Source organism: Oenanthe melanoleuca, chromosome 21, assembly GCF_029582105.1.
Source record: "Oenanthe melanoleuca isolate GR-GAL-2019-014 chromosome 21, OMel1.0, whole genome shotgun sequence".
Classification (NCBI taxonomy): domain Eukaryota; kingdom Metazoa; phylum Chordata; class Aves; order Passeriformes; family Muscicapidae; genus Oenanthe; species Oenanthe melanoleuca.
In genome coordinates, this window is record NC_079354.1 from 6,784,605 (window position 1) to 6,796,030 (window position 11,426).

At 51.0% G+C, this 11,426-nt stretch overlaps 1 protein-coding gene across 1 annotated transcript; it reads right to left on the bottom strand.

The window, feature by feature from the left end:
* Positions 1-34: 34 nt before the first annotated feature.
* LOC130261676 (solute carrier family 2, facilitated glucose transporter member 5-like) lies at positions 35-9,939 on the bottom strand. Its single transcript, XM_056508157.1, has 13 exons — positions 9,657-9,939; positions 8,422-8,549; positions 6,775-6,873; positions 6,259-6,419; positions 5,687-5,811; positions 3,717-3,869; positions 3,509-3,634; positions 2,953-3,140; positions 2,497-2,607; positions 2,124-2,225; positions 1,682-1,757; positions 1,261-1,388; positions 35-629 (listed from the first exon to the last, which is right to left on the bottom strand). The coding sequence occupies exons 2-13, from the start codon at positions 8,476-8,478 to the stop codon at positions 402-404; spliced, it is 1,554 nt and encodes a 517-aa protein (XP_056364132.1). The 5' UTR covers positions 8,479-8,549; positions 9,657-9,939; the 3' UTR covers positions 35-401.
* Positions 9,940-11,426: the final 1,487 nt, after the last annotated feature.

Sequence of the window (11,426 nt, forward strand, 5' to 3'; positions counted from 1 at the left end):
AGTTCTGCTTTTTTCAAAACAGAGGGCAGCACACTGATATATCAAATTAAATTTAATTCCCCCTTTCTGGATCCTCAAACACACAGGTGAGAGTTCCTCAGAGGAGTTCAGTGCACTCCCTGCACTCAAGTGCCCCACAGCCAGCCCAGGGGCTGCTCGTGTCCCCAGGCTGTGTCACCAGGACACCAGGGACACACATCACCTCATGCCATCAGCTTCTTGGACATTTCCCTTTCCTTGGAACAACAGGAGGGCTTGGCAGCATCAGGTTTGCAGTTGGATTTGATCTTAAATGTCTTTTCCAGCCTTAACAGTTCCGTGGTGTCAGGTCAGCACCAAAGGAGGAATCCCTGTGTTTGCTTTCCTGCTGAACAGATCCTGTCAGGCCAAGCACAGCTGGCTCACATCTCACTGCTGGACAGTGCTTTCTTCTCCTCCTGCTTGCCCAGGGGGTAGGAATCTTTCAGCTCTTTGCTTTCCTGAATTTCCACTTTGTTCCTCTTGGCCATGATCCTGTTGATTTCCATGAAGGTTTTATTCTTGGTCTCAGGAACAACAAAGAAGATGTAAAGCATGGTGGCGACGCAGATGGCACAGAAGATGAGGAAGCTGTAGGGCCCCAGGCCAGCCTAGGGCAGTGACAGGAGAGAGCAGGGTCAGGGCAGCATTCCAGCTGGGATTTACTGCCCTGGCTGTTCTGCATCCTGCACTGCTATGGAAAATGCAGCCACAGTGAAGTGCTTGTTTTAAAACTGAACCACTCAAAGTCAGGGTGGTTTTAGATTCTGTCTTCTCCAACCACCACCACGGGTTTATCGGAGACTTACTGGGAAAGGAGGCTGAGGGTCTGTTCCATAACTCAGAACTCAGCAGCTGCCTTTGCCCAGGTGAGTCAGGGACTGGCAGCAGTTTATGGGTCACTGCTCCTGGAGGCACTCTGATTTCAGAAGCCAAAATTGTCCGCCTGAGGCACAGCCTGCAGTGGAGGACAGGAATTTGCCATCTTTTCCAAGCTCCTGAGCTCAGGATGAGACCTTGCAATCAAGCTGCTTCCTTTTAAAGCCTGAGCAACAGTCAGGTGTGATAAGAAGATGCTGAGGAACATCATTTATAACATCAGTCTCTTGCCCTTAACACAATCCCACACACGGGTTTTGAGAACCAACAAGTGCATTTATAGCTCCCCAAAGCCTCTCTGTAAGAGCCCAGGGGTGAAGAGGCTGATTTCCAGCCCAGGTTTTGCCCTGAGTGGGTCCTTACCTCCATGTAGAGGAACACCAGCCCCACGGTGAAGTTGCTCAGCCAGTGCACAGAGCCCCCCACCATGAACGCCGCGGGTCGGGACGACTGCAGGAACATCTCCGTGATCATCACAGCAGGAATGGGACCTGCAAGGCAACCACAGCTGAGGGAATCCCAGAGGCACTCCCCTCACTCTGAATTCCTAGTTAGACTGCTCATTTCTGTGGTTTCTAACAATCAGTGTTTAGAAACACCCAGTAAATCAAACAAGGATTAAATTTAAAGAAAAAAAGTGGGGGCAATTAAATGACTTGGACAGGGCATGGCCACACAGAGATAAAATTCAGCCTCCCTGGGTGAACTCCACCAAGGTTTTGGATGGAAATTGAGCACAAGACCTGGCTTTACTCAGCTTGTGGGGGAGGCTGGGGGCACTTACTGGGTCCGATGGCGTGGCCGATGATGTAGGCAATGACACAGACTATGCTGAGGTAGGACATCCAGGAGACAGTGGTCTGTGAGGATGGAAGCACAGGTTAGAGGTGGTTCCTGTCTGAACATCACCAGCACACTCAAGGCACTGTTCACAGTGAGATCTGAAGGCATTTAGAGGCAGTGGCACCCTTCAGATAGTCCATAATCAGACATAAAACCACAGCCTGGGTATGATCCCTGCTGCCAGGACCTGGGAACGTGACATCCTGAGAGGAGCACTCAGACAGGCAGGATCACAGCTTCTCCTGGCTCTTTAAGGCAGATATGCAACCGAGACCTTTTATGCTGTCCCCTCCTCCCCAGGGTGTAGAAGCAAAAAATTCCAATGCCTGTTCCCTGTGAAGCCCAGAAATCGTGGCAGGAGCACCTGAGCCATTCATACATACCTGGAGATTGAGGGCCAGAGTTAAGATTGCACAGGAGGCAGAGCACAGCAAAAAGCCAGCCAGGAGAAGGATCCTCCTCCCCAGGGACTCCACAATGAAAACCTGGAAGAGACAGGAGGGGAGAGGGGGAGACCAGGGGCTCAGCAATTGCTGCAGATGATTTTATCCAAGGGACACCACAGGGCACCTGTCATGGAAAGCATCTCCCAGTGTGTGAAAATAAGGCTCTAGTGGGAGGTTTTTGGGCTGAGATGATCTTTAAGGTCCCTTCCAACCCAAACCATTCAGTGACTGTAGGATCCCATGAGCACAGCCTAAGTTAAACAGGGTTTGGGGAGACTGGGCAAGTCAGAACCAGAGAGCACAAACTTACAGCCAGCAAGGTCATGACGACGTTGATGGCACCTATGGACACAGTGACGTACTGGATGCTGCTGCTCTGCACCCCTGCAGACTCGAAGATTCTGTCTGCATAGTAGAACACCTGCAGCACAAGCACAGCTGGGTCAGAGCCTGGCCCAGGCAGAACGTGGGAATCCCCCTTTTGGCTGCTTTGAATCCTGGCCTGGTGCACAGAAGCCTGAGGATGGAATTTGTCCATTTCTGGAGTTTGGATCTGGGCACGAGCACTTTGTTCTAAACTCGTTCCCATTATCATTAACAGGGCAGCTGACCCTGTACCTTGTCCATGGATTTGGGACTGGCCAGGCTTGACTCACCCTTCACTGGGGAAGAGGCACTCCCAGCTTTCTCTCCTGTGCCAGCACTGTCCCCCTCACCCCCTCTGGAGCTGCACCCCCTGTTTGCACCCCCAGCTTTCCCCACTCACCCCATTGACCCCCGAGAGCTGCTGGCCTGCCATCATGACGATGATGGAGATGAGCTGCCACCTCAGGCCCTTGAAGGTGAACAGGCTGAGCACAGAGAACTGCCCCTCCTCCTTCTCTGAGCGGTCCTCCTGGTACATCTCCTGGATCTCATCATCCACATCCTCCCGGCCCCTCAGCCTCTGCAGAGCTGGTGGGGAGAGCAGGGGGGTTGTGAGCCCCAGGACTGCCCAGAGCTGTGCTGCTCCACACCAAGACACAGCAATGTGTGACCCTGGGCAGTGCTGGGCACCTGGGGATCCACCCACACAGGGAAAGGAGCAGAGTTCTGAGAATTCCACCCACCAGCAGCACAGCAGTGAAGAGTTTCACACTGGTGCTGTCAGCTGTGTCCCACAGGCAGATCCATGCCATGCCATGCCATGCCATGCCATGCCATGCCATGCCATGCCATGCCATCCTGCCATCCCATCCCATCCCATCCCATCCCATCCCATCCCATCCCATCCCATCCCATCCCATCCCATCCCATCCCATCCCATCCCATCCCATCCCTACCTCTCCGTGCCTGCTCCTCGTTGCCCTTTTGGATCAGCAGGTACCTGGGGCTCTCGGGGAAGAAGGGCAGTGTCAGCAGCTGGAGCATGGATGGGATGCCAGTGAGCCCCAGCAGCACAGGCCACCCTGCAGCAAGGCCACAAGACATCAGCTGAGAGAAATGCTGGCCCTGTGGAGCCCACAGAGAGGTCCTGAGCCAGAGCTTTACCTTCAGCATTGCCAAGGATGCTGTTGAGACCGAGGATCTGAGCTGAGAGGATGCCGATGGTGATGAAGAGCTGTGGCACCACCCCAATAGCTCCTCTCAGGTTTTTGGGGGACATTTCCCCAAGGAACATGGGAACCACATTGGAAGCCAGACCTAGAAGTTAAGAGGACAGTGTTAGACATGCAGCTCAACCTCCAGCCAGCTGCTGGTTTCCCATGGGGAACAAAACAGATTCCTGATGAACCACAGGATGTGCAGAAACTTCACACTCAAACCCCTTCTGCTCTGGGTGTCTGGGTTATCAGCTGCTGGCCAGCAAAGCATTTTTGGAGTCTGCCAGGATTAGCAGGAGCCTGTCTTGGCTCCAGAGCCAGCAGGTGATTTGGGGGTGTCTTGGTTTGAGTGTTCAGTGTTTATCCTCCTAAAAAAGCACCTTTCTCCCAGCAGGCTCTGCCAGGAGCAGCACAAGACACACAAAGAAGAATTGTGCTGCTTCAAGTTTGCAAACAAACTCCAAGTATAAGATAGGAACTTCTGCTTCCTTGAAAACAAGAAGAGAAATCAGTACCCAAACACGCTGATGTGAAAGTGGAAGGAAATGATTTTGTGCTGGCTTTTAAAAATTCCCTGCCCAGTAATGCTGTGCTGGGAGCTCTGCTGGTCTGAGATGTCTTGCAGGTGGCTTGCTGGAATAGGTATTTATGCTCTAATAAGGACACCAGGGACATGGGTTATTTTTAGGAACATTCTAGGGCTGCCCTACAGTGACACCAGCGAGCTGCCAGCTGCTGTGCTTGTGCTGTAAATCCTGGCAGCTCCCAAACTCCTGGAATCAAATGACCACAGGGAACTCTAATCTGACATTTCAGAGTCCCTAGGCCTCAGGAACTGGGTGTAACAAAGGTGATCAGGCTGATATTAGAAAGCTAAAAGGCCTGAAAGGTACAGAAAGAAGTGCCAGCAGTGCCAGAGGGTGACACTGGGATCCTCCCCAGGGTGACATTGGGATCCCCAGATCCTCCCCAGGCACAACACCCAAGTTCAGCCCAGGTCAGACTGAGAAGGACAAGCCAGGGCAGCCAGGCTGGATTTGTCTGTTGGTTATAAATAACTGGAAAGAAAGATCACATTTAATAAGACCCTTAGCATTTATTCCAAGCTCCAGTGCTGAGAGCAGCTGCCAGGTTTAAGGGAGTCAAAAGCCAAAAAAACTCCATTAGATTAAAAAAAAAATAGAAAACAAGAAACTGGCTTGGGAAAGCAACTTGATCTGTACATGCAGCAATTACAGTTGGTGAGCTAAGGCAGGAAATTTGTTCTTACAAGCTATCCCAGCTCATTAACAAACCACGGAGTGTGCCAGTCTCACCAGCCCAAAGCCAATTAATTGAGCCTAAATGCTCTTAGGACCCTTCTAGACCTGGCTGTGCTCAGGGTACCCAGCATGGTTCTGTTCTGTTCCTGCAGCTCCAATAAAGCCACTGACAGCAGGAACACACAGATATCCTTGGCTTCCCTCTGCCTCTGCAGGAAATCCAGTGGCTCTGAGCCCTCTGCTGCCCCTTTTAACATTTCTTTTCTCCTGCAGGAAGAACAGTCAGTTCCAGGACTGGATTATTGGATCTGGCAATGCTTTTGATGGATTATTCTGGTTATGTTAAAAAGAAAAGTACACTATCTGCTTTGAGTTGTCTGGGAAAACAGATTATCCTCAGCAGGTTTGCTGGGGTGGGAGCTGCAGTGCCCAGCAGATGTTTATGGCTGCATTTACAGACTCACATCTCCTCCCTACAGCTTAAATTCCAGTCCCAGGGCCATTATCTCCCAAAGATCTGTAGTACCTCTGCAGCAGGCTAAAGCACAGCCTTGTCATGCAGATCGTAAAGTGTGCTACCTGTGAAAGCATCTGCTGGGAGAATAAAACACCTTTGCACAGCCAAAGAAATATTTATTGCTCACCATCCACTTACCAGCAAATATTCCCATGACAACACGGGAAAGGATGATTACTTCAAAGGTTTTTGCCAGCTCTGAGGTTCCCATAAGGATTGCAGCAGCAATGGAAAAGAGGTTATTTATCAGCAAAGTGCCCTTTCTGCAAAGGAACAGGAAAAGAGACAGATTCAGCTGGGCATTTCTGAGTTGCAGAGAGATCCCTCCTGTGCTGTGCTGTCCAAACTCAAATGAATTATTGTGCCAAACGCTGATCAAGGAGGAAATGGCAATTGCCACATTTTGCCTGCAGGCAATGAAGGCTTCCAGAGAGGAGAAGGTTCTAGGAAAACTGAGCAGCAGCAGGGCCTGATCTGAGATCCCAGGTTTTTCCTTTCCCCTTTCCCCTTTCCCCACTGTTCTGCCTGGCTCAGTGCTCAGCCTTGGCCATACCAGAACCACAGAAATTCCTCCTGTGGCTGAGCTCTCCCTCATCCCCCCTGCTTCAGCCTCAGGTGTGGGGGGGAATTTCAGGCTGCTGAAGTCTGGGCAAGGTGGAGCCACCATGAGATAAAACCTGAGATAACACGTGTTATCTGCTCTCACTTACCGGCCACAGTTGTTGACCATTGGCCACACCATGAGTGACCCAAAGAGGCCACCCAGAGGGAACATGGACACAGTGAGGGACCAGAGCAGTGTCTGGAAGCTGCTGTCCATGGGCACTCCAGTCCTGTCCAGGTAGGTTCTGTTGTAAAACTCTTGCATGTACTGGAATGAAGCACAAAGCAGATTCAGCACAGTGAGGGCAATTTTCTATTGTGCTGTAAAGGTTCAATGTAAAGTTTAGATAACAGCAAATGCCATAAAGCTCTGCCATAAAGCTCTGCCATAAAACAACTGTCCTGATAAAAAACCAGAATGAGTGGGCTGGGAAATGGATGCAAGAGAGGGATGGAGAAGCCTGGGATGGAGAACTGGTCCTACAGGTCCTGCCCTTTAGGATGTGCCTGGTTCCTGGAGGGGGAGGCACCCAGAGCTCATCGGGGCACAAAGTACATTTAATTTACTCCCAGTTACATCTGCCTGGCTCCGCTCTCACCCCTCCCAGCCCGGGGCCACTCACCGGGGCAGGAGAGTTGATCACAGACACGTTGTAGCCATACTGGAAGGAAGATCCAAAGGCAGAAATCAGAGCTACCAGGGCCAGGGGAAGTGTCATTTTCTGCAGAGAGAGAGGAAAAAAAACCCCATGAACACCACCTTGGAAGTGGGTCTGGCTTTTAGGCTTTAATAACATTCAGTAAAAACAAAGAAATCCCCAAAGTCTTGCTTTCTTTGTTTTTCCCTTCGTTTTGCTGCATATAGAAGCCCAATGGGTTGTTTCCATTACAACTCATTTTGTTCTGCTTGCTATGCCCACAGTCTTTAGAATAATTCACTTTGCTTTGCTGGTATTGATGAATCATTTGGATGATTAATTTTTTTCAAGTTACCATTCCTAAAACACTACCCTGCAGGGAAAAAGGTTGTATGCAATTATTCTTTTCCAATGTGCAAATTGGGCAGTGGAATAACACAGGATATTGGCACAGTAAAGCTTTAAAAAGAAGTGATTTTTGCATCAAGTGGCAAAATCCCTTTCCTGTTCATTTTTTCTTCCTCTGCATTTTGGGATAGAGCTATTTATGGATCTAACTGATTGCCACTGAGGCCAATTAGAACTTACCCAAGCAGCCCCCAGAGGGCTGAGGGTACAGGGCTGCACTTTGCACTAGAGCAGAGGGGAGTTGCCATCTGAAGCAGGATCAGCACCTTGTTGTGGGCACACATTCCCCAGTGCCACAAACATCCAAAACAACTTTTCCCAGCAGTTCAGCTGCTGTGCAGCCCCCGGGCTGTGTTGACAGAGCTGGGTTGTTGGGGTTTTGTTTGGCTGGGTTTTATAGCTCACTAATGCATCTCACTGCTGCTACATCAATAAAGCCATTTTTCATTTTCATCTCGTTTGCTGCCACCGTCACCAGCCTTAATGGCCTTAATGTCTGCAAGGTTTTCCTTCAGCTCAGGTCCCACATGAGGGCTCTGTCATTTCCCTAATTGAACATTTGTCCAAATAGCTGCTGGTGCTTCTTTCTATTCCCCTGAATCCCTGGCAGCTCGGCTGCAGGGATTTGCAGAGTTTAAGGTGTTACAGGAGAATGAAATTCAAGTCGATCTCAGCCTAAGGACCAGGAGGGAGCTGAGGCTTCCAGATCTGTTTTCTAGGAGGAGACTGCTGCCATCCTCTCATTGGTGATGAAAAGCAGCCGCCTCACTTTCATTAACCAAATCCCAGGAGCTTAGAAGAGCCACTGGTGTTAATTATTGACATTCAGCACTTTCAGGGAAACCTCTGGCATTCCCCAGCAGTGCATTGTGCAAGACTCCCCAAATTTTGCTGTGAAAGGCAGCCCCAGCCAGAAGCATCTGCAGCCTTAAACTGATTAGAAAGGAGGAAAGAAAACTCACACACAGAAGGAGAAAGTCTCACAGGAGGGGAAAGTCTCACAGAAAGGGAAAGTCACTCAGGAGTTACGGGGTGGGAGAGCTGCAGACAATCATGAGACTCAGTGCAACACTGCCCTGCAGACAGACACAGACTGGGCTGAAGAACAGAAACATCTCAGCTCAAAAGATCATGGTCTTTGCTCTCTTTACAGCTGTACAGAGCCCAGGGATTGCTCTGTCTCCTGCAGGAGACTCAAGCTGGAAGCAGGCAGCCAACACTCACCCCCTTGGGACCCTCGCTGCTCTCGGAGCTCTCCTGCTTCCCTCTGTTCAGCTTCATGCTGGAGTGTGAATCACAGCTGCTGAGCACAGGTCCTTCCAGCCAAGGCAGCCACGGGGCATGGAAATGCTCTGCACAGAAAAACCCCTCCTGTGACACTCCAAACTCATCCAGTGGGCAGCAGGCTCTGCCAGCCAGGTCTGATCATCCCCCTCCTCTGCCCGACTCCCCCATGGCTCCAATTTCGTTTTCTTTCCACTCTGTTGCCAGTACCAGATGTTTCACCAGATCCTGTCCCAAACAGAGGTGCTGGCCAGGGGCACAGGCTCATTCCCCCAAGGAGAAGGGGCAGATCTGGCGCCAGGTCGGTAGAATGAGCTGATTTCCCCTGACACGGACAAGGAGAGCCCATGGAGCTGCAGCGGGGGCTGGGACAGCTGCAGATGTTGCCCAGCAACTGCAGCATCAGGGAACATGGGGAGTAGCCCTGGCAACAGAGAGGGGTTGTCCTGAGCCACAGCAGGACAGCTGGAGCCCAGGAGCCCCTGCAGCCAAAAACTGCACAGCTCTGCCCTGTATCCACAGGCTGCACAGCTCTGCCTTGGGCCATGCTGCTCCCCTCTACATCCAAAAACTGCACAGCTCTGCCTTGAGCCATGCTGCTCCCCTCTGCATCTAAAAACTGCACAGCTCTGCCTTGGGCCATGCTGCTCCTCTCTGCATCCAAAAAACTGCACAGCTCTGCCTTGGGCCATGCTGCTCCTCTCTGCAGCCAAATACTGCACAGCTCTGTCCTGAACCATGCTGCTTCTCCTGCACAATTCTGCCCCAAGCCATGCAGCTCTGCCCTGGTCCATGCTGCTCCCCCCTGCATCCAAAAACTGCCCAGCTCTGCCTTGGGCCATGCTGCTCCCCTCTGCATCCAAAAACTGCCCAGCTCTGCCTTGGGCCATGCTGTTCCCCCTGCACAGCTCTGCCCTGGGCCATGCAGCTCTGCCTTGGGCCATGCTGCTCCCCCCTGCATCCAAAAACTGCCCAGCTCTGCCTTGGGCCATGCTGTTCCCCCTGCACAGCTCTGCCTGGGCCATGCTGTTCCCCCTGCACAGCTCTGCCCTGGGCCATGCAGCTCTGCCTTGGGCCATGCTGCTCCCCCCTGCATCCAAAAACTGCCCAGCTCTGCCTGGGCCATGCTGTTCCCCCTGCACAGCTCTGCCCTGGGCCATGCTGCTGTTTCCTACCTTGCAAGGACCAGCTGGCTCAGGCACTGCTGAGGTCCTCAGAGCTCATCCTCCCAGAGCTGTGGCTGTGACAGTGTCTCTCCAAAGCACTGGAGTTCTGTCCCTCTTGGTGCAAGGGGTGCACCACGTGCTGCTCTCTATTAACCTCCTCTGTTACGGGATTGCTTTAAGAGCCCAGCACCTGGTTAATTATCCACCACCACTCTCGAGCTTATCAGAGAAATGCAAAGTTCATAAGCGTCCCCAGCAGCCAGAGAAACTAGAAGCAAACCTTCTGTTTATTGGTCTGTCTATTTTTATCAGGCAGCTCAAAAAAAAGGCATCTCTTGAGCAACACCTCTTTTTCACGCGTCATGCACGCGTTTCCTGCCTGCTGCAGCACTGCCTCCTCCACGTGGGAGCAGCATGCCTCAAAGTGGGCAGAAGAACAGAGCCCTGCTGCTCTCACTGTGGTGGAATTTAGTCCCCAGATTCCTTGGCATTTATCTTTTATTGCATTTCCACTGCTGCTCCCAGGTATCTTGATGGGGATCACGTTCCTGTGTCACAGCTCACTCAGCAACTCTTGCTGTCCCCACCTTTGCAGATCTTAAACCAAGAGGGAAAATTCTGCCCCAGAGCTGGGGAAACTGCAAAGAGGACAAATTTCCATCATGGAATTCCAGCCCTTTAAAGGCTCCCTCTGGGAGCTCTTGGCAGAATGTCAGCAGCTCTGAACTCAGCAAATACAGGGAAGGAGAATTTTCTATCATGGTCTTTAAACTCCTGAACTTGACAAAATAATATTGAAATATAGGGACTAAAGGAATCAGGAATCAAAGAGAACACATATGTTTGTCATCAAAACCCCTCCATCAGAGTAAATATTTGCTTATGGCAGCAGAACAGTTGGGATATTTTCCAAACACAGCAAGAATGTGGCAACAACATCTCTAAGGTTGTAATTGGCACTGGGATGATCTTGGAAGAGGCTGGTGAAGGGAGACAGGACACTAAATCAACCTCTTGGATTTTCAAAGCAATTGCAGGGGGTGTGACATCTTCAGCAGCTGGGATCTGTCTGACTTGGCAAAGGGCAGAGCCAGGAAGGAGCAAAGAGCTGATTTTACAGGCATTTTACAAGCACAATTTCCATTCCAGCTGCAGCACACACCAGGGTTTTCCATCTGCTCTTCACCCCAGAGTGTGTGATGGAGACTTGAACTCCACTCCGAGTCTCCTCTGGCCTCACCCAGCTCAGGGTAAGAGCTCCCCTGCACGTGTGCAGGATTTATTTACCTTCAGCCTGATGAGCTGTGCTCAAGGCTGGATCCTGTGAAACCCTGATATCTTCGGGTGGAAAAAAAATGATTAAAAGGGCAAACTTAAGTTCCCAGGACAGTAAATCTGCTGGAGAATGTTAGTGGTGAGCTCTAAAATGTGAATTTTGAGCAGGAGCTGGCAGCCAGCCCTGCTGCAGAGTGCTCAATACTCATCCTGAGGAGACATCCCACAGAACACGTCCACAAGTGGCACCTTCTCACCTACCTTTTGGGAAGGAATTGCATGTTCAGGCAGGGCTAATTCAATATTCTGGGCCCCTGGGCTACCATGGGACTTTAGGTGAAACAAAGATTTAAGGAATAGATGATCTGCCTGAAAATAAGTCATGCACAGTCCCTGCTTTATCAACTGCACAAATCAAACAGGGAAAGGCAGATTTGGCAGTCTGATCCTCAGCAATTGGAAAGGGCTGGATCCATAAGGACTCTGCAACAGAACTTGGGCTCT

What these genes read in the sequence shown, in the direction of transcription:
- LOC130261676 (XM_056508157.1), bottom strand. Translation starts at nt 8,478, where the DNA reads ATGAAGCTGAACAGAGGGAAGCAGGAGAGCTCCGAGAGCAGCGAGGGT. An exon ending in TGTCATGGGAATATTTGCTG is followed by an intron (nt 3,870 to 5,686) that starts GTAAGTGGATGG and finishes CTTAACTTCTAG; the next exon opens with GTCTGGCTTCCAATGTGGTT. An exon ending in CGGCCACGCCATCGGACCCA is followed by an intron (nt 1,389 to 1,681) that starts GTAAGTGCCCCC and finishes GTTGCCTTGCAG; the next exon opens with GTCCCATTCCTGCTGTGATG.